The sequence below is a fragment of the Tiliqua scincoides genome, chromosome 3 (assembly GCF_035046505.1).
Source record: "Tiliqua scincoides isolate rTilSci1 chromosome 3, rTilSci1.hap2, whole genome shotgun sequence".
In the NCBI taxonomy this organism is placed as follows: Eukaryota; Metazoa; Chordata; class Lepidosauria; order Squamata; family Scincidae; genus Tiliqua; species Tiliqua scincoides.
This window is the reverse complement of record NC_089823.1, coordinates 205,382,744-205,406,332: the sequence shown is the minus strand read 5'-3', so window position 1 is coordinate 205,406,332 and position 23,589 is coordinate 205,382,744. Positions and strand designations below refer to the sequence as shown.

General features: G+C 42.6%; 1 protein-coding gene across 1 annotated transcript in view; it reads left to right on the top strand.

The window, feature by feature from the left end:
• EPHA4 (EPH receptor A4) overlaps nt 1–23,589 on the top strand; it is a 190,013-nt gene that overhangs the window by 76,211 nt on the left and 90,213 nt on the right. Inside the window, exon 4 of the mRNA XM_066620651.1 lies at nt 5,904–6,059. Coding sequence (XP_066476748.1) covers nt 5,904–6,059 — 156 coding nt within the window. The remainder of the gene's footprint in view (nt 1–5,903; nt 6,060–23,589) is intronic.

The window sequence follows — 23,589 nt, the reverse complement described above, 5'->3', positions numbered from 1 at the left end:
GTCAACTCCTTCCGTAGATTGTCTGTCTCTTAACCACAGAACAGAATAGGTTGCTATTAGAATGTGGCAGCGGAATAGGCTGCTGCAAGGAAGGCAGTGAGCAGTTAGCATCATATCTTTGTGCATTCCTCCAGCACTCCCTCTCCACTTGGCCTTGCAATGTTCTCCATGGTTGCTTTCCAAAGAAGATTTGGAAAGAGGTCCAAAGAGGACCTGATTTGTTGGTTTTTCCAGCTTCCTCATTGTGTCACATCAGCTTAATTTGAGTCTCTTGCTGCCTGTAAAGAAATACTGTGCTTCTAACCTCAAAAACCACAGCGTTCAAATCCAGAAAATAGAAGGGTTTTTAATCTGAACATATGATCGTCCAGATATTTTGAATGAGGAATGCTGCCCATGGTTCTTTGGTGGTTATGTCTTTATTTATTTGAGATTCTTCACTTTTTTTCTGCGTGCTTTCAATCACTATTGTTCTAGAGCAGTGGTACTCAAACTTTTCTGGCCAGTGGCTCCCTTGACCCCTGTGGCTGTTGGCCATGACTCCCCATCATGTTCCTGAGGGCTGGAAATGACATCATTAAACAGGAAGTGGCCAGAAATATTAACTATATTAACTATATTAAATATAATATTATGATATATTTATTATAATATAATATTAAATATGTATTAACTATATTAATATTAATTATATTAATCATATCATTAATTAAATGCAGATCTTAAAAATATATTATTAATACACAGCAATATACATGCTTTATAAATGATCAGCTGCTGATCAGTGTTGGAGACAGGATGCTGGAGTAGGTAGATTTTGTCTGGTCTAGGAGGACTCATTTTTTAAAACTTTGTAAGCATACCAATAGAATTGTTTTATCAAATGAACTGTGTGAACAACCAGTCTGACCAACATTAAACACACACACACCCCTGTGGACCCCAATCCAACTAGTCATTTCTCCCATTCTCCTTGGATAGGATTGAACCCTTTATTAATTTAATGAAATTAAGTTTTTCCAGCAGCTGGTGGGGAAAACAAAAATAGACCATGAAAATATATCAGAGCTGATAAGGGTTTGTTTAGGAAGCTGATTTGTCTCCTATACTAGGAGATGCACAGCTCAAGCCTATGCATGTCTGTTCAGAAGTAAGTTCCATTAGAGTCAATGGGGCTTACTCCCAGGAAAGTGTGGATAGAATTGGGCTGGCAATCACTTCATCAATGGCTGATAAGTATTCCCTTCAAATAGCAAGTTTTATCACTTTAAAAATACAGCCTTCCCTCTTCAGTCAAACAACAAGATTAATAAATCACTTTAAAAACAGTACCCTTTTTCTGCTCCTGGCCAAGTAAAGTGTGTGCTTGTCTCTCCCCTCCCCCTTTGTCAACTGCATGGAAACAACTTTAAGGGGAGGGGGAGGAAAGTGGGAAGGTTTGGAGATTGAAAGTGGGAAGTGGGAGGGGGTTGGAAAGAGAGATTTCACTTTGATGAGAAGCCGATCCCAGGCTTGGAACTAGGAACCAACCAGACAAGGATCAGCGAGGGTTAAGGACTGCAAGCTGAGCATGCTCAGAAGAGGGCGGGGCGGCAGCAGCCACTCTCGCAGCTGAGCAACTCCCCTTTCTTTAGCTTTAAAAAAAAGCGCAGACGACGGGCAGAAGATGGGCTCGTATTCTGCCCAGGGGTGTGACTGTATTGCTGCGAGAGGACATCCTGCGCCTCCCCTATGAGTTCCTGGTGCCGCCCTAAAAAGCCGCACCTCACAGTTTGAATAACACTGTTCTAGTGCAATAGATCTCCCAAGCAAAGTACAGTGTGCATCAATAAACATAGTTCAATTCAATAAAAGCAATAGACAAAATCACAGTACATTCTAGATATATCCAACAGCCTAAATTAAATTAGGGAAACTCATACAGCAGCAATTTCCATCTCTTCCCGCAGACCCCATCTTGGCCTTTGCAGAAAGCTTTTCTGTAGCTTCTGTATTTGCTGATAAAAATTGGTTTTAAGGTGGTTGACTGTGTCCCTTGGGAAGAAGCTCCACAGTAGAGAAGGCCCACTCCCCCCACTACCTTTGCAGATTTTATTTGGATAAGAGATGGAGCACAGACCAGAGACATTTCTGCAGACGTCCTTACTTAGAGTCCAATATGGTCGTTCTTGAAGAGTCATTCCTAGCATATACAGTATATTCCAATAGTCCTTAAAGAGTGCTTTTCTGACAATACAAAATGATGTGATTTATGTCATTGACATGTTGGGCAATGGCACTGCTGGGATTGTGTGAATGATTCTGAAAGGATTTTGGAGGTCAGTTCATACTTGAATTAGGGTCAAGCTGGACTGGATGCAACTTCAGTCTCCTCAATATTGCTATGTCATCACTGTATATTCCAAAACACACCAGACTTTTTAGATGACTTTTCAAAATCTCAGATTTTGTTTTATGTTTTGAAAAATATGTTTCTTTGTGCTGGAGCAACTATCCTTTTTTTTTTTTCCTACGCAAGACACATTATGGGGGTTTTAATTCCTTTATCAAACTTTCATCCTCAAAGTAATTTGTCTTTTTGAAGCTGCTCTTCTTATAAGCGGACTCATCCTGTATTATACAAACCACCTTTGTTTGCTGAGACTGGCTGAACGATGGACCGTACCTAAAAGGTTTGCAATTGTGTTCAGGGATTAATTGTGTTTGATGTGGGGAGGTTGGGCTTGACCCGAATTCATCTCTTTGCCAGTGTTGCGGTTTCTGACTTTAATCAAAACCCCAAGGACCTTTGAAGCATAGCCAGAAAGCACCTTGCAGGTTGAACCCTAACTAATTATCTGATGTGTATAAACTCTGAAAGCGTCAATCATCGTTGTCAATGCTATGTGTTTTTAATAAGATTTCCTGGTCCAGTGACAGCCAAAGCAAGCAAGGGCCAAATTGATCTTGCTGTGATTTTTATTGAACACCACACCACACTTCATAAAGTTTTGACTCGTTAAGGAGATTCTGTAAATGGCCTTGGTTAATAAAGCTCAGTGGCGTTGCTAGGGAGGTGCGGCGGGTGCAGGCTGCACCGGGTGACGCGACGGGGGTGACACGCCCTGGGGTGATGTGCTAAAATCGCGATGTTAGGAGCTACTGCGTCGTGCCATACACCATTGGATGTGGAATGACCGGCGGAACACAATCAAAAAACCCTTTCCTTCAAAAGTTATGGCCAAAAAACCGGAAGGAAAAATGCATGGAGCCCTATGGAAAGTGAAAGTGAGTCGTATCGCGTGTTTACTTGTGAGTAGTCATACTTGCCATAGTCCGTCAGAAAGGCCAGGCTGAGAGGAATCCAACAACGCCTGAATGGTCCCGATCCAATGAGTGCAGCCCCCCAAAAACACTCGAGAAGGAGGTCCCTATTCAGCCCTATGGAAAGCAAGTGAAACCACGTGGCCACGTTTACTTGCAAGTAGGCACACTTGCCTTAGTCCATCGGAAAGGGCAGGCTGAGAGGACTCCAGGGACGTCAGAATGGTCCTGATCCAATGAGTGCAGCCCCCCCAAAACACCCGAGAAGGAGGTTCCCCCTCCCAGTTGCAAGTTTATTCAGCTCTATGGGAAGGGAAAGGAAGTCATGTGGTCGCATTTACTCGTGAGTAGGCGACCTTGCCTGCTCCGTCAAAAGGGCAGGCTGAGAGGACTCCAACTCAGAATGGTCCTGATCCAATGAATGCAGCCCCCCAAAACACCTGAGGAGGATGTCCCTCCGCCCCAGCTGCGAGTGTATGGAACCCTATGGGAAGTGAAGCAGTCTCACGGTAGCGTTTACTTGGGAGTAGGCAGACCTGCCTTAGCTTGTGCTCAGGCCAGGCAAAGGGGAATGTGAGGACACCAGAATGAACCCAATCCAATGGGACTGGAGTGCAACAAAAGCCCCAGAAGGCAGCCTCCCCCCCTACTAGAAAGGACCAACAAAGAGGCTTGAACTGGTAAGGGGAATGTTTTCTATTTTGCGCTTGCAAAGTTTCCCTCACAGCCCAATCCTACCCACACTTTCCTGGGAGTAAGCCCAGGAAATGTGCTTGAAATAGAAGGACTTTAAACTGGGCACTGGGGAGGGCTGAAGATCTCACTGATTCTTTTGGGGGGGGGGTTGTTATTGCAGGCAGACTACAGAGAAAACTCACTTGGTGGAACAGGGCTGGCTCCCCCTTATTTAATTATTTCTTTCATTTTAATTTAACTACAATTATTTATTTTAATTTGCTTGATGATGTCACTTTTGACCAAGACATCACTGCCAATGGCTCCTGGACAGATTGTCATTTGAAAAAGTGGGTCCCAGTGCTAAAAGTATGAAAACTACTACAATAAGGTGTTAGTAAATTGACACGGGTGTGTGTGTGTGTGTGTGTGTGTGTGTGTGTGTGTGTGTGTGTGTGAGACTCTACAAGTTTTCAAAATCACTAAAATCAGAATTTGGAGGAATAATACCATCATGTTATATATCAATCAATGTGTAATTTCATGCAGAATGCAATGAAACAAACCACATTGAAATATCTGTGTTCTATCAAAAGGTACTGCCAAAAAACCAGTGGGGATGGGGCAATGGTACATCACCACCCCACCACCTGGGGCATTGCCCCGCCCACGGCATAGGGTGACACGCAGGCCTCCCACACTGGGTGACACGAATCCTAGTGACGCCACTGATAAGGCTGAAGTGACTTGCTCCTTTTCATAACATGCTGTAGAAACAAACAAAATTCCTGGGAGTTACAAGTGAAGCACAGGAGGGAGAAGAAGAAAATAAATTAAATCATATAAAAAGATATGAAGTGCGTGGGATGAAAACAGAAAGGGAACACATGTTGGTTTCTGGAGGTATACAACGCAAAGAGCAAGGGAACTCAAAAGATTGGGCAGGTGATAAATTAAGTGATGCGAAAGTGAGTCATGTGGAAAATATTGACACTAATCCTCCTTCCTTTTGCTCTGTCCTTCATAAAATTGGAATCTTCCTTTGCTCCCAGTGTTGGTTGTGTCAAATGGCTTTTATCTTTAGCCATTGGCCATGGCTGAAGTGTAAAGAAGACACGCTTCTAGGCCACACTTCAAAAGGTATTCCACTTGATACTTCGGAGGGGATTTTTCATAATCCAAGTGATGTAAAAGTAGCCATCCTTGTAAGTGCCTTGTAAGTGTTTATGAGGGTGATGTCACAGAATACTTGCCAACTTCACATGGGGGGACTCCCTGTTGAAAGAATTTCAGCAATCGATACGCTCCAAGTCTGAGGTGGTGGGAAGCGGGAAGGGGGGGGGAACTGTGTAGATTTCATCCCTTGGGGAGGAGAAAGCAAATTCACCAGGCTCCACCAGAAGGGAGAATTGCCATTTCCATACACATTAGAGTGAGAGGCTGGCTGCCAATCACAGTGGTGTCTTTTTTCCGCTCCATCTCAAAAATTGGCACTGTTATCCCCTCAGCTGCCTTTCTGAAGTGGTCATGGAATTAAACAACTGCACCCTGTTTACTGCGGCGTGTAAGTGTCTGCAGGTGGGCAACAAGGAAGTAGGGTTTGAGTAGCAAGCCCATGCAGAGAACCGAATGAGGCAGATTTTCCAACCAAGTTACTGCAAAGGCATGCTTCAAGGTGCTGATGCAAGCCCTCCAGGCTGGTTTGTTAAAGGGCTGTCATTGGAATTAAGTACTGCCTTCCTCCGTTGGAGAGCTAGCAATCAAGTGCTTGTTGACCGGGTAATTTCTCTCCTTTGGAGAAGTGGACGTGGCTTGTTCCCTTTTGAAAATGTCCATGCCTGGATACTGAATAAAGGAGGGTCACCGTTTTGTTATCCATGCCTGTACCAATAACACTCCTCTTTCCGGTTTTGTTTCCCTCCAAGCTTGCAAGATTGGATACTACAAGGCCCTCTCCACAGACGTCGCCTGCGCTAAGTGTCCACCTCACAGCTTCTCCATCTGGGACGGCCTTACCTCGTGCACCTGCGACCCAGGCTTTTTCCGAGCTGAAAATGATGCCGCCTCCATGCCCTGCACTCGTAAGTCTGGGCCGCTTTATTTATTAATTTCCCGTTCCTTCTTCTCTCGCTGCTTCAATAATTTATACAGGAAACCCTCCCCAGAGATGTACATCCAGCTCTGAAAAGTGTCTTGTTGGTGACAGGAACATTCAGTAACAATTCCCTTTTAAACAAGTCAACACAACATGTCAATACTAGGTCCTCTCTCCTGGTACGCTACGGAAAATGAAGTTTGCAATTAAGTGACAGTATGTAGGTCAGAGATGAGAATACAAGGTTCTGCTTCTACTTCTGTATGTGTGTGTGTGTGTGTGTGTGTGTGTGTGTGTTTTTGTTTTTTGGTGTTTTTTCTGTTTTGTTTTTGCTTCGGTATCTGTACTGTAGAAGTGCCTCAAGGCTGACTATGTATACATAATGAGGAACAATCTTAGCCTTTGCAGATCCTCAATTTAATCAGAAAACAAAAGGAATGAGGCCCAGGCTGGCCCAAGAAATTTTGCTGCCTGAGGCAAAGATGGTACCCCCCATTCTTCATACACTACGGATCAGGTCAGACAGTGGAATCAAGAGACATCCCTATTCCTGGACTGTACTACTTTGATACCCCCCCACCTCCCGAAATATTTCTTCACACAGAAAAGTAGCTTGTCAAGGAGAACGGTTCAACTTTGCATAGTTTCTGACACACTATATTTCTGGATGTGGGGGAGGGGAGTTGGAGGTTTTACTTTTGTTTGCATTGGGGTATGGGGAAAAAGAATATGGGCAGTGCAATCCTACACAACAACCCGGTGGCAATCCTGGCCCCTGTGCCACCTGAGGCCAGGACCGCTGAATGCCGTCCCTCTAAGTTGAATGTCCTCCACTGGGGGCCATTTGAGGTCTCCAGAAGGACTTAAACATCGGTTTTCGTTTGGAAATTGGAAGTGTACTTTAAAGGCCCTCCAGAAGCCTTAGAAAGCCTCTGGATGGCCTTTAAAGTATACCTCCTGTTTTGAGGTGAAAACTGGAAGTGACGTTTTAAGGCCCTTAGAAGGCCTTTCTGAAAGCTGGGGAGGCCTCGAAGAGGTACCCAAGGCCTTGAGGACGGACGAGGAGGGCAGCAGTGGGTGGGAAGAAGGCAGCACCACCTCTGCAGACATGGCACCCTGCGGATTGCCCCCCTTAACTCCCCCAGGCACGCCAGTGCAACTCCTGCATGGTGATGCAACCACACTCGTTCCAGTAGCATAAGACCCTATTAGGATTGGACCACTAGGTGTGAAACTACTAGAGTTCATAGCCATGATGCAAGCCAGGAAAAACCTTACTAGCTTACGTGCTTCTGGTTGGTGGGCTTCTGCCACTTTGCCCCTCCTCAATAGCCTTTTGTAATTGTTAGAAGACAGAAAATGTTGGAAATCAAACTTTCTAATATATCTGCCTTTAGGTTTTTTTCAGTTAGAAAGCGCAACTATATTTCTAGGTTTAAGAAAGTAGAATTCATCCAGGGTTGTCCCCCCTCCCAATAAATAAAAAGCACAAACACAGCAAAGGCTCAGTTTCGATCCCTGGCAACTTCTCCAGCCAGAGCTGGGAAAGACTCTTTCTGAAACCCTGGAGAGCTGCTGTCACAGTCAGTGTCGGCAGTGCTAACCTAGATGGACTAATTCAGTATTCATGCGTTCAACCGTATTTCAAACATTAACATTAGCTTTGACGCAAGACTATACTAGTTGTAGGTCCAATGTTGCTAACTTGGACAACTTTACTGGTGCTGCACTCTTCCAGAGGTTCCAAAGATGCTGTTGAGGTTTCGAGATAAGGTGATGACAATGTCACACTTAAATTACTTGCCTTTTAATTGAAATACCTTTCTCCTTTTCAGTAAAATGAACAGAAATACAAAATAGTTGAGATAGGAAAGATATGTGAAATTGTGCATTTCATGTATCATGGATGGTACTGGCAATCTAGCAGCACAACCATGATTCTTGATTATCTTGCATTGTGCTAACTTCTACAGAATAATCGCAATCACAATTGCGCCCTAAGTCTCATAGCAAAAAATGACAATTACAAAATACATATTTTAGACCCTAACACGCCTCAGGATTTATTGCATTGAGTTTTGGGAGGGAGAAAGAAAAACTAAGGGGCTGATATTTAGAATGCAAGAAAAATTAAGAGAGAGATATGCAGGGGGTTAGAAAAGAGGGAATCCAATTTTGTTGTGAGGTTAGCACCTAGAGCACTGTGACTTTGAACCCTTGAAGCTGACTGATTTGAGCATCTACAGGACTCCCTACGTAATCATGTTACACTGTTTTGTTGTAATGCGAAGTAACTCTGACAGTGAAAAAACAAAATCCTCTTGTGGCACTTTAAGGGGCTTTTTTGCATTGTGATATGGGAACTGACATTGCAACAAAACTGCAAGCTTTTAAGTCCTACTGAACTCTCCGCCAGGCTAATCAGATGGATGATGGGAAGTCTGTAGCCGGTAAAATCTAAAGATGGAGCTTTGGGGGTTTCTGCAGACCTGGATGCATTAGGATATAGACTCTTCCATTATTGTTAGACCCTAAGAAAATCTGTTCTCATCTCTTGATGTCCATTTGCCACCCTGTTCTGTGAATTCATGCAGCCCCAAATTTCCCTAGGTACTTCATGTTGGCCTAATTTTGTATTTGAATGTGATAACTCAGCTGAACTGAAACACAATACTGGTGCGTGGGGAACCAGAGGATTTTTACGTGTTTATTGCTTCCTGAGACTTTAACCATACACTCAGCTTATAATTTCAATCAAGTTGTTCAGAAATGCAGACACGAAAGATTCCAACAGAAGGGGGGTTGCAGAGCGAGGACATGATAAAATACAACACAGGCTAATGCCAGATCAGCAGTTTCTTAATTATTGTAGTTTGCTTTAATATTTTTTTGCAGCAGGACATAAAACTGTCTTGGTAGCCATTTGGGGTAGGGTACAGCCTACCAGGATATTCTCCTATGTAAATCTCAAATGCAGAAATCACATATGCTGAGCCACAGCAGTGAATAGTGGCAAAGTATAATCTCGACACATTTCAGGGCAGTCACAGGCAGTGGGGGGGGCAAACTGTAAGTGCTGCATGGCTCAGAAACTCAACATGTAAGCTGCCCTTCCTCTTTGCTCTCAGGGCTATTGCAAGGAACAAAAGCAACATGGAGGAGTCTCTTACACATTACTTTCACCGCTGGACAGTGAGGGGGAGGGGCAGTTTACACTGCAAGCTACGGAGCCATGCTGCACTTAGAGTTCCACCCCACCTCTGGCTCTGCTGCTGTTCACAGGATCATTCACTGCAGAATGTTGCAGTTGCTGTTGTGGATTACAACTACATAAAATGGTATCATTAGGTGATTAAGAGTGTGATCCCAGCTCCAACTGCATCCGGTGCAGTGGCTGTCACACCAGCCAAACACGGTTGTGCCATAAAGCACATTCACAGCACCTCAAGAGTAGGCTGTGCTGGCAGAGAGGCCTGCACTACCCTGCTGACACTACATCCAGGCATTCAGCTGGATGGTGCAAGTGAGGTTGCACTGGGCGCTGTAGAGGCATGGGGAGAGTGACGTGGAGGTAGAGAGGTGGTGTTTCTTGGTGGGGGAGGATGGAATAGGGGCATATTGTGTCCAGGAGGCGTTTGGGATTGGTGGAAGCCTTCTCCACTGTACTCTAACCCCCCTCCTGGCCGGGCTTCCCAGATTTGCACCAGCTATGTAACTGGTGTGAATTCGAGAAACCCCATAGGCTGGGTCTTTACTCAGGGTAAGGGGAAATGTATCTCCTTACCTTCAGGAGATCTTCAACTGGCTCCTAACCTATTCTGGAAACAGCACAGGCCATGTATCCTGTCTGCGCCAGGGCAGGTTAGGATTGCACTGTTGGTTGTTGGGAATCTGTTATGTTTTTGTGCAAATGGAGGTATATTTTTGATCACAGCTATTAGACCTGAAATAAATGCAAATTAGATTTATTTAGATAGGAGAGCTGGGGGGGGGGTTAGAATACAGTGAAGAAGGCTTCCACCGATCCTGCCCCCACAGTGGATAGCTCCAAACCCATGTTGTTTTTCTGGTGCAAAGATCTCACTAACATAACACTCAAGGGTGTTTTATAATACTGTCCATATATATTTAACACAGGAATTTCTTGTTGCCATTTTTGTTTAATTTTTGCTCTGTTGCTGCTATGCAACAAAATGCACTCTTCTCTCTATTACTCTACTCCCTTATCCTCCTTGTCCAGGGCCACACATGAGGTTGCCCAAACACTGCATTGAAACCATTCTACCCACAAGTTAGCAGTGTTGAATGTGAATTAGACCTGAAAAAAATGGTTGCAGTAATATTCACAATCTCAAGAAGTTTCACAAACTCTTAGAATGCATGCTAGAGGATTTTGTGAGTGAGATGATTAAATTTTAATTTCACAAGAATACTTGTAGCCAAAAGAGCTCAAGGGATGGTACCCTGAGCATCCCCATCTCACAAGTGCAATGTTTTCATTGCCCTTTGACTACCCCACCCTCATACAAGGACATTAATGCTGCAGTTCCATACAGGAGAATATGTCATAACTATTGGACAATTAGAAGTTAGGCAAATGGAGTGCTACTTAACAGAAGGCAATGGATTGATCAACCAAATACATCTTATTTGCATGTGACAAGATCTTGTGGGATCAGACCTGTAAGAGATCAGAAGAAGGACCAATGGTAAGCACATACTGAACAAAAGTTAAGGTCCAGAACAGTGCCACCTTTCCGAACTCGGATTGGTATTATATTCCTAAAACTGTAGAGAGAGTCCCAGCTATCAATCAACATAGCTATTATTTTGTAGAAGTCCTCGACCACTTAGTTGCTCATTCAGAGTGGTCAAGACAGCCAAACACACAAAACTATGTTGGTTACATATGGCAAAACATAGTCTGCAATTTATTGTCTTACCGCAGTATAAAGTAGATAACTCTGAACCCACTGAAATGTGGTTAGAAATGAGAAGCATTTGAGTTGGCAGTTGGAAATAGGGTAAATTCAATATTTGAAATATTCGTGATCCACATACAGGATATTATGAAATGAATAATTGAACCAAAGATGTGTGTGCATGTATATGTGTGTGTGTGAAGTCCTTTTGGCATGTATGGATGAATGTGACATGGAGAAGCAGGTTAGTATATTTTAAAGCTGCAGTTCAAATGCAGAATATTGTTTCCTAGTTATTTAGACGTCAAAGGAGAGCTAGCGCAGTGTAGTGGCTAAGAGACTGAGCTGTGAATCAAGACAAATGCTGCACAGCTATTAAGTTATTGTATTCCCAAAACAAATAGTTCTGTTTTCAGATTGGTTGCATCTGTGGTATAGACAAAACAGTGTACAGCCACAGTGTCAAAATGATTTCATATAATGGGCCAAATAGTATTCATGGCAACAGCTGGGAGCCGGAAGTTGCATCATTAAGCAGGAAGTGACATCATTAAGAAGGTGATGGTTAGAAATAAGAACTTTGTAGATAGAAACTCATTAACTGCAAATGACAGAAGAGATAATGTGCAAATCTTGTTCATAATTTCAAGAAATGGGAGAGCCCAATTATTACACTGGGAGAACCCAGTTATAACAGGGGACCGGATAAGTTGCTTCCAGGGACCGCATCCAGTTTGCAGGCCTTAAGTTTGACACCCCTAGTGTAGAGGATTGACCGTATTCTTACAGGGTCTGGACTTCCATTCCTTTAAGAGTTCTGAGAGAAGGCAGTTATCAGTTATGTAGTTTTAACTATCCTTGCACCTTCTGGACTGGAGAAGCTGCACTTGTGGAATATTTCCATTCCTCAGAGCTCTTAAAGGTACAGAAAACTTGTCACTTTTTGACATAGCTTTTTGTCTATTTGTAACTTTTTGATAGCTTTTTCAAGAGAGTGAAACAAGACAAGCATCACAATAAAGCAGAATAGTGCTTTAGATAAGAGTTGATTTAAAGTCCACAAGCCCAAATTGGGGGGGGGGGGGACTTCAGAAGAAAGGTTGGCATGTAAATGAAAACAAATGATGAGCCTGCGATCTGTGGCAGGGGCTCTTTAGAAAGAATTACTCCAGTGGAAGCTTCTTGGTTGTCCTGACTTTCTTGATGAGGGGAGCTGGAGAAGAACACAAACAACAGAGGGTCTTTCACACTGATTCCAGGTCTACTTACCAGTTGGTTAAACCAGGTGATAAACCCAATTCCCTTGTGCTGACAGCCATAATAATCAAGCACCTTCTTTGTTCATTATGCTCTCTTTAACCCCACTAGTCTCATTCAGTCTTGCATTTAGTAATCACTCGGTGTGACGGCCTCCTAATGAAGAAATAAAACATAGAATCTGAGCCCTATTCTTCTAGCAAAAACACAGACTCTGCTCCATTGGCTTGTAAAATCAGGTTTCTGTTCACTATTAGGCCAGGTGAAAAAAAGGAACGTTGGGTAATTTAGAGGAAAACACCTGGAATGAAGAGAAAATTGCTTTCCTTCCAGTTTGGGGAAAAGGAGGAAGATATTGTTTATTTTAATTGTGTGGCATTCACAAGGCTCTGTTGTGGTACATTGTAATTCCTTGGACAGTGGCTCCTTTTAACTGAATTAATAGCTACTTCTCTTTGGTTTACAGCTTAACTCTCTAGGCCAGAAGGTAGCCTTTAATAGCTTTCCATTTTGTCTGACTTTCACACTGGGGGAACGGAAACTAGAAAGCTTTCTTCTCCTCCCCCCTCCCCCTTTTTATACAATCCCCATGACAAATTATAAAAATTGCATGCTTAATTTTTATGCACCACACGCAGCCTATAAATTGCTAACATCCCCAGCATCAAGGACTGGGCTCAAGAATATCTCTTTCCTAAAATATTTGTTATGGGATCACTTTGGCCATCCGTGTTGTTTAAATAAGTTCCAAAACATTACATTTAGGTCCCATATATATATATATATATATATATATATATATATATATATATATATATATATATATATATATATATATATGAAAAGCTATGTTGTAGGTAGGCCATGCTTCTTGAGGTGTCTCCATGTTCATCAAGCAGAAGCAAATGCTAGTAGCTGATAGATTTACAATGGGTAGCTTAAGTCTGACAAAATGCCTGGGCCCCATATGTTGGCTGATTTTAGTCAGAGTGTTTCTGACAGGCTATATAACAACTGTTCTCTGATCCTGGTGGAAATGGGCACTTCCAGGCCCTCATTACTGAGCCTCAATGACCAAAGATGGTGGGGTAGAGTGGCCCCATTTTCTTAATGAAGGCATGTGTGATGAAAGAGCAATAGAAGTAGCTCCCCCTCATCTCCCCAAATGCCCAGGCAGTAAATGGATCCTTAGTGACTTGAGCACACTCTGTGGGTCAGAAGTTGGCAATAGGGCCCTGCGGTGCTTCTGTGTGGGAAGGTGCACGTTCTTTTCTTTGCATAGATTGTAGGAGCGGGGCCATCACTCAGTGGCAGAGAACACATTACAGGCATAACCCCGTATCTGTGGGGATTCCGTTCCGTGAATGACTCCCCTTCCCTCTGGAGCCAATGGAATCTCCACTGTCCTTGCCTCTGGAGGGTCCTCTGAGCCCAGCAGAAGCCATATCTGTCTGTCTGCGGACTGTGCCAGGCTCCGACTGAGTACGACAGTTAAAAAAAAACACACACAACTTTTAATGCTTTATAAGGCATTAAAAACGTCACTTCCAATCTCATGGAGAAATTAGAAGTTGTGTTTTTTTTTAAATTTTGTTTATTATTTTCCAAAATAAAAACAAAACAGCAAATATAAACAAACACATAACCAACACAAACTCAATATGCAACACAAAAACACACCGTTGGAGGGTGCAGGCAGTCATATATCAATATATCTAATCAATCAATACATATCTTCTAATCTTGTTCCTCTTCTAGTTTAGCCTCTTAATATCATTTGTCTATCATATCATACCATATATAATATATCATGTATACAATACATTCATCTAAATGCCCTATCTTATACATCTACAACTTCATTTTCAACCAAGCATAGAATGGTCTCCATTGCTCTATCTAGAAGTTGTGTTTTTTTTAATTGTTGGGCTCAGTCTGAGCCCAACAGAGGCTGCAGATGTCTGCACGTGGCCTCTGCTGGGCTCAGAGGACCCTCCGGAGATGAGGGGAGCAGAGCTCCCTTCACCTCCAGAGGGGCACGTGTGGGGGGGCACATGCCAGGGGGGCCCAAGGACCAAGATAAGCAAATACAGGGACCCCCCTTTATTTGTGTAGAGAAAGTCCTTGATTTAGTCTTTGGCATCTCCAGGTAGGGAGAAGAAAGACCCCTTACTGACACCTTGGAAAGCTACTGACCAAGCTGACACCAATAGCTAACCCAGTTGGACTGAGGCTCTGCTTCAGTCCAAATTTTCAAACTTTGAAGGGAAACGTGTTTTTGTCCTACACAACTCCCTTCTGGACACTGAAAAGCAACATACTGTACTTATTTCAAAACTTTTCTACTTAATTATAAACCACTTTGAGAACTTTTCATTGAAAGGCGATATATAAATACTGTCAATTATTAAAAATAATAATGTTTATTTTTCATGCTTTAATTAGCTTGAACAATTCTCCCCATATATTTCAGAGAGCAGCCAATGAGACCAGTATCTGTTTGCATCAGTTTTTTGTTTTTTTTTAAAGAATGCCATTCATATGCTCTCAATGGGTTAAGACTACTTAGAGAGGTGTTTGGATTAAGATTATTAATGATTGTGGTTGGGGCAAAGCAAATAGTCGTTTTGTTTTCAGATTCATTTTGTTCATTTTGTCCCAGTTCATTTCATACAATCTTATCTGTTCAGCCTGAAAGTCCAATGCAAATCCTTCCTTCAGCAAATGACACTGAATAATTTGGTCTCTTGGACTATCCAAACAAAGGATGAGTGATGGATATTATGGCACAGCTTTGCGATATGTTATTAAGCCAGCTGCCTTTGAGATACTTTTCAGAGGAGTAACTTAAGCGAAAAAGGGGTGATTTCTAAAAGCTGTACAATACCAGGGTACCTTTCAAAAATCTCCATTTTCATTTCCAGTCATTAGCATGAAATCAAAAAAGGTTTTTCCATAAAGCATCACAAGTTAGACTGTCTTTAAACCCGCCTTTTCTAATTGAATTTAGCCTACTGCTATATTTCCTCTGCAAAGTATATTGTTTTTAGATTACCATTTCAGTTCTATTACTCAAAACCCCTGCTTCTAATGCTTTCTGACAGTTATCAACATAATGAAGCGTAATGAAATGATGAGCAATCTACAGTGGAAACTCAACATGGATTCCACAGGGCCTGTATGACTATGTTACTATTCAGAAATCTGAATGCAGACAAAAATAACACTGTCTTTACCTTGTCTCCAAGATCAAGGGCGAGATACAGGTTTGGTTTTTCTAATCTTTCAAATGTTACATATCAGAATCTACCCTTGACTCAGTCGGTTTGTGTTTTGAAACACCCCAGGCAAGTGTTTGCTTTAGAGTAGACCTGTGTTTCCCCAAAATGTTGGAACAGCTATGCACCTAATCTATATTCAGGCTTTTCATCATGAAGATGATTATTTTTAAATGAACTAAAAGCTGTTTAAGGGTAGGTTATTCATAGTTGCTTGCATTTTTTTGCATTTTTTTGCACTTTTCGTTATGTAAAAATGCATGCAGTTTTTGCAAAAAGGTACCCTGCCCCTTTTAAAAATATGCATTTGTTCTATTTCAGACCATCGTAGGCTGTCATCTGCTTTAGTGTTTCATTTTGAGGTCACTGGTTGATGCACAAAAGGCAGAATAACATATGGTCATAAGGACCTGTGATAAGAAACTCACATTTTCTTCTGCAAAAGCTCACAAGCACACATGTCTGTGCAAGACACACACGCAGTCCTTTCCTAAACTTCTATATGAACATTTGCCAGCTGCTAGGAGACAGAGCAAATTAGCTATGATGACAGTGCATTAATCTGTGGAGGCCCTGACGTTGCCTTGCAGTATCTTCTGACATTAATTCTACATTCAAAAAATCCATTTTTTGTTCCTAATGGGTCCAATCCTATCCAATTTTCCAGTACCAGTGCAACTGTGCCAATGGGACATGCACTGCAACTTGTGGTGGGTCAGCAGTCACAGAGTCCTCCTTAAGGTATGGGAACATTTGTTCCTTTACCTTGGGGCTGCATTGCAACTGCACTGGTGCTGGAAAATTGGATAGGATTGGGCCCTGAGGCACTTGTGTTTTCGTTTTCTGGTTAATTGACCATAACTTTTGATAGAATACAGATATTCTAATGTGGTTTGTTTCATTGCATTCTGCATTAAATTACCTTTACAATAATATATGAGGGTATTATTCGTGCATACCTATATTTTCACAATATTGGCCACTACTGTCAAGTTCAGCTTGTTGCCCCCCTAAAGCTTTTTGCCTGGTGCGACTGCTGTCCCCTGCACCTCCTTAGCTACGCCACTGCTCGGATCCTTCCTCTGTATATGCTCTTGAATCAAAGTGTGAAAAGCATGCTTAAAGAGCCATGGAGGAATGAGCCATATAAGTGGGCAGAATCTTATATGTTCCAGTCCTAGGAGTGGAACAGTCTGGCCCCATCTTCTCACATTGCTTTTTCCTCTAGGAACAATGTGGGAGGAGCGTGGTGAGGGAGCCCGATCGCTGCACTCTGCGGATTAGAACAAACTGTTCCCATCCTTCTTCTCTGTTGGCTCTTTATGGAAAGGAGGGGATGCTGAGTGCTCTGGGAGCAATTTCAGCATGCTCCGTGTTTTCTCCTTCATTGACAGCCCAATCCTATCCTCCCCCCCCCCCCACTGTTGCAGAAATGGCAAAATAGCTATTGCTGCATCGGCGGGGGAGCAGTCACTGAGGTCTTCCTCCACTGAGGTTAAGGCTCCACTGCACAGAAATGTGCAATCAGACTTGCACCAGCGAAATTGTTGGTGCAGATCTGTGGGGACACATGCCGTGAGATCAGACCTAGGAAGGGGGTTTGGCCACTGGTGCTTCTGAACTGCCTCCTTCCCAGATTTGATCCACCCTCTCTCCACTCCCAATACCACCTTATTGCGCCCTCTCCCAACCTTGGTTCCACCCTCCTGTGTTGGTGGCTCTTTGCAGGTCTGGTAGCGCACAGGGTGGCTTCAGTCTCCCCGCCAGCAGCTCGCAACTCCATGTGGTGCTGGAGCAGATTCTGTGACTGCCATAAGGCAGTCTATGCTGGTGGGACACTTTGTTCTGCGAGCATATGGGCCCAAAAAGGTTCAATCAATAAAGAGTCCACATGGAGAAAGGGAAAGGCAATGATGGTGACTCTCACTGTGGCTGAGTGGGGGTTAGGCAGTGGGCATCTGTTCACCGCCCCCTCCACTCTCCTCCATCCACAAGCTGATGAAAACAGTGTCATTTGCTATATGGACAACTGACCCTGATCTCTATGCCCAAAAATGTCCGCCTTCCTAATTTTTATGTTATGTTTTATGAATAACTCTGTTTAACTCTGGTTAAAGGCATAGGTGCAAGATTGTTAAAAAAAAAATGACATTTCTGTGTATAACTTGTTCCATCACATTTCAAAGTTAAATAAAATCAATGGCAGAGAGACAATGAGAATTGTGAGTTATTCAGGTCATCCCTCGTTATCCACTGGTTCCATTCTGGAACCCCTAGTGGATTAAAAAAAATGTGGGTTTAAAAAACATTGAAAAAATAGATTTAAAGACCCACTTCCAGGTTTCTTGCCCCTCCATTGCTCCTAATGGAATCTTGCTTCAACATCCGTAGGGGTTTGATTCTGGTTCTCCCTGCTGATACCATAAAATGTGTTAAATAAAAGCAGTTTGTAAAAGTGTGTCCCTTTACAATTGTGGTTTCAAAACAGCTTTTCTTACTGTTGTGGAGAGGCAGTCAGCAATTAGAAATGCAAAGGACCACCTGCTTTTCCTGGCTCAGCTGAAGAATGAAATGATTGCTTGTATGACTGTCTCTCTACAACAGTAAGAAAAGCAGTTTTTAAAACAATGATTTTAAAGGAATGCATTTTTCTCCTTCTCATTTGCAGTGGCCATTTGTGCTGCGTCAAATCCGTGTATAAAAAATCTGTGTGTAACAAGGTTGGACCTTAACTGTGGGGAGAAAAGAGATTTCTTCAATGACTTAGAAGTATACACAAGAAACATCTGAACTGTAAACGCTTTTTGCATGCCTCCAGTATGGTTTTCGCTTATTTCTTGTGCCAAACTGTTTAAGCCTTTCACAATTTTACCAGGACCATCCTACTGCCACCATACCTTCATGCAGCTGACCCAAGACCTCCAACACATGAGAGACCAGGATGACCAGCTACAATGGAGGACAGAGTGCCTATACCTTTAACCATTGTATAGAAGCGGGACTGCTGGCAGGTGCAGCTATTTAAACCCTTCCATGTTGAGCAACACCTGCCAAAATTCCTCTTCTACACAATGGTTAAAGGTATAGGCATTCTGTCCTCCACTGTAGCTGGTCAGCCTGGGTGCCACCCACCTCTTTTTCTGCTAGTGCAACAGTCATGACTCTACTGCTGCCCCTGCTGCCCAGATTCATAAAGGAAGAGGGGAGCAGAATGGAAGAGAAAGTGTGGAAGAGATAAGAGCCCACCCTGTTGCCCTCTTCCTATTTGAATTGAGAAACTGGGACGAGGAGGAGCAGTGAAAGCTGGTGGAATGATCAATCTTGTGAATGGATTTGTCCTGCACCTTGCAACTCTCATCACTTCACCTCTGCTTTTGAATATATAGATTGACTGATGTGAAAACATTCTGGATATACTCATTCACTTACTGATGCAGTTTGTGAAAAGAAGACTCTGTGCGCTGACGTAAAATTAATGCTCAGCTTGTAAACTCTGCAATCCGTTTAATGCAGCATCTTCTTATGATGTCAGCCACTCTCAGGACAAAAAAAAATGACAGTTTTAAAAATACGTCTGTGTCACAGTTCTGAGACATATGGAGGTTTTATTACACAACTGACATAAGCGAGGACCGTGGTTACCTTTGCTTATCACCTTTGAAACTTACAATGAATTTGGCAGCCAAGGAATTATTTTGGCAGGTTGGAATGAAGAATTCTGTGCCAGGAAAACAAAACGACAAAAGAAATCCGGTGGCATCTAAAGACTAACACATTTATTGTGACACTGGGTATGTGTGATGAAATGCACTATAACGTACAAAAGCACCCATGCCATAATAAATGTTTTTAAGGTACTGTGGGATTCGTCTGCATTTTCGCTGCAATGGCTACATGTATTGAATTTATGCCAAGAAAACAATGGCAATGATATTGAGAGGGCTGTGTTTCAAAATCTCTATTCTGCTGCAAGTCTCCTTCATATCATAAGATGTTGCCACTGGGCAAAAACAATCAGAATTGGTTTCACAGTGATTTGAAGTACAGTCTGAGAACGAAGACTTGTAGAAAAAAAAAAAAAAGAGCATTTGCGTTCCAGGTTGCTAAAATCAAAATTTTGAAGGCCTACATAGGCCTTATTATGTGTTAAAGTGGCAGGGGAACACAAAGCATCAAGCATCTTTTTTTTCTTTTTGAAACTGTTGACTACTATTCTGAAAGCATGATAGAAAGCAAAGTAGCAGGTGATTGATATTTCAAGTGGCTGCTGCCTTTTGTAGACTAAATCCAGATGATTGTAACAACATGGATGTCCTAATGATCAATGTTCAGAGTGACCAAGAAAGAAGGTTCACTCACAATGGGCAGAGTTTAGGTAAACTAGCCTGCAGCAAGGAGGGAGTTCACCACAACTGCTGAAAGAATTTAAGAGGACACAATATATATAGCTGTCAGGGGGGAAGCGCTGATTTTCTTCCGGAGTCTGCCTTACACATCCCGGCTGCTCATACCAAGTTGTAACCTGGGACAGCAATTAACAATGGAAATGCTTATCTGAAGTATTTCACCACTCACCAGATATCATTGAAACATTATTGACAGCTCTGAATTTACGATTAATGATGCCTTAGAAAGAAGGACCCGCAGTTCTGTCTGAAAAGGGGGGGGACTTCTCACAGAGAGACCTGCAATTGCTAGGGTGGGCCCAACTCAAACCGAGTTGAAGAATTAAGGCAAAAAGGTACTTTTATTAAGTGTTTTTGATGTTTTCACATGGTGGTTATGGTTTTCTGCCGTTCCACACGACTATTTTCACAGTTGGTTCATCTGTGCAGCTGATGGTGTTCTTCCCCCACCAAAAAAAGAGAAGGAAATAAAAAGAAAAAAATGCCTATGTTTTTCTCCACCTCATCAAGCAATGTTTGTTAGGAAGTTTCTGTGGTTTCGTGTGTGTGTGTGTGATGCAGTGGAACCATAGATTTCCCCTCCTAAGCTTCCTGATATGCCCCCCTTTGGATACAGCATGCCTGTTTTTGGTATGATGCTCCGCCAAGGGAGGGAGATTGATAGAATTGGACTGTAAAAGAAATAGTTACTTACCTACTCCTGCTGTGCCATGGTCCCCAATGGGCCTATTCAGATCTGCACCAGCTCTTTGACTGGCTGAAGTCAGACTGGACCCAAAGGGGCATGTCGAGGCTAAGTGGGGCGTAGGAGGTCGGCAGCACTATTGCCGCCAATATCTACCCTCTACCTTCCCCCAATGCCCCCAGGCGCTCCAATCCCCACCCTGTTCCTCTATCTCTCTGCCCTGTTACTCCTCCTTCCCGCCCACTGCCCACCACCATTGCCAACTTATATTCTTGAGTGGTGACTGGACACTCCTGTTGCACATGCACATGGTCGCCAGCCCCATTGTGCATGTCACTGCAGTGCCAACAGAGATAACCTTCCACTAACTGAGCATTAGTTTCATCAGGGGAAAGTGCCCAATAGATTGGGCTGTTAGACATGTGTGAGATCATTCAGTCCTGCCAGACTTTGAAAACTGTACCTTTCGATGCAGATTCTTCAGCTGCCTGCTTGGCAGAAAGCAGATGCGTAGGAGCTTCAGTGTGAGCTGTTGCATCCATGTAACACAAGACAACAAGCATCACAAATTTTCCAATGCAACCTTGTATCTCTGTTTTCAGGGACATTATCTCAAATGCTTGATGCTGAAGTGCAGATTCACAACTATGAGAAATTCCTGTGCAGATGTGACTTAATTTTGCTTTCAAGTCATATATCAATATGCAAAAATTAACACCCACAGATGACAGTGGTTAAAGCTACTGCTTAAACTTCCTGCACAGTGCCCAAAATGCATTCACTCCAGAATAACCAGCAAAAGAAGAGTCCAAAGTGAATCATTTATAGAGGTTTTTTTGCAACTAAATTGTGTCCATCTCCTGGCTCCTAATTCTTAGGCATCAACTAATCCTATTCCCTCCCTCATTTCCACAAACCCATGATGTTTGTACAGATACACATGATAAAAAACTTACTAAATCAATCAAAGGTTGAAGGATGGCTATCTTGCTATGCCCGATTTTTCCAATTTCAATATTCCTCTTATTCTATGACTTTTCAGAAACACTCTGTTGCAAGATGGAAACACTGTCGATCAGAGCAACAGCTGGTCTTAATTTTGCTTCCTAGACATGCTGCAACTCTCCATTCCAAGACATCCTCTATGACCAAAGAATTTTGCTTACTTAAGTCAGATTTGGATAAGTTTAGTTAGGAAAGAAGAAACCGCTGTTTTCAAAGTGATTAGTGGAAGATTTGCTGTATGAAAGTGCTCCTTGAGGTTGTCTGCTTGTCTGTTTCAGATGTGATCTCTATCACGCTTTTGGACATTATAATTCCGGTGTGATTCACATGTGCATCAGTATCAGGGGTGGCTCACTTCAGTCTTGTGTAGTCTGTTTTTGTTTTTAGTAGGATCCCTGTGGTTCAAGGAGATACTTTAAATTTACGAATGAAGAATTCATAGTCAGAACCTCCTTAACAAATAAGGCGCAACCAACCTGTATTAAGTGATCTTAAGCCATTTCTGCCCAATGTTGCATATATGCAACGAGGATCAAATGTGTACACCTGTGGACTGAGCAGAAATTTAAACATGTGGTTTGCTAGATGAGAGCAAGTTCCACCTAGTCCAGTATTTTTTTTGTAAGAATCTCGCCCACCAGCAATTCTAGGTAGTCCACAGCTGAACTGCCTGTCCCACTGTACCTTGGTCAGCAGCTCATCACTAGATGACTCTGAAGATCTGAACTTCATCCTGTTAGAGGTGTATTCTGTTCTTTCCTTGTAGTTCAGAATCAGATCTGGAGCAGTTCCATTTCAGTTTTCATTCAAGATTCAGTTTCACCCCCACACAAACTAGTCCTGAAGTGCATGAGCAAGGAAAATTCTAGTAAGCCTTGCCCTAAGGACTTGTTGTTGCTGCCCAAGAAAAGTAAAATCATACTTTTCCTTTAATACTTTTGCTGAGTCTCTGAAGAATCTTATGCAGTACTTCCACTGAAAAGCATGCTGTCTGAGGCAATATTAGATGATCTGAAATTCCCTCCTGTGATGTGATGACCCATTCATACATGCAAGCCATTGTTTGTATTAATTGAGTGATAAAGTCATGCATGTGTGATTGCATGCATCGTGTACTGGATTCTCAGAAAGAGGTCACAACTGCAATTGGAACAAAGTTAAAATGTTTTAAAATGTCGGTTTTCCAAAATATTGTACCCTGCTGGCTCTTTTCTGGCATTGTATCATAGACAGTGCTTTTCGGAGGAGGGGGAACAGGAAATCCTTCCATTGTCCTGCTTACATGCACACTCATGCTGAGCTATATTCAGTGGCTTAGAGAAAGTAATATCCTCCATGACAAAGTAGTCAACGTGGTCATGTTGTGAAAAGCTTTAATTGAAACTCACACCCAAGGAGGTTTTCGGAAGAACACATCACCGGGGCAGATGATTAATGAAAATGGAGCCTGAACAGATATTAGTATTAAAGCTTTAGTCATAGCAAGAGTACAGCAGCAATTTTCAAACAGTGTGTGCTCACATTTCTAAAGCTTCTGTGTGGGTCTTGATTGTTTCTAAAGTAGCTGCAACTGTGTGTGGTGTGTTTAAAAGGGATGTCAGATGTCAGAAAGGATTTATGTCCAGAAGATGGACAATTTGTTTAGGTTTGTCAGTATTTAGGACTTTTGCTAGATCTTGATTGCAGATTCTGAAGCGTTAGGTGGGGGGGGGCAGTCCTGGACGTTGGACACAGTTTTCCCCGTGTAAGCCCATTTCCTTCGAGAGGGAACACACCCTTTGGCAAAGTGCTGTGTTTCTTTCCTTCTGCTGGCCTAGAGAGAGAAAAAAAAATACCAAAAGCCGACATATAGTTTTTCAGACCTTCTGGGGACGGTTGTGTCAGTGGCGTTGTATGATTTACAGAGAGACCAGACTACAAAATACTGCGACCTTGCAGTTTCTGTTTCTTTCAACAGTAGTTA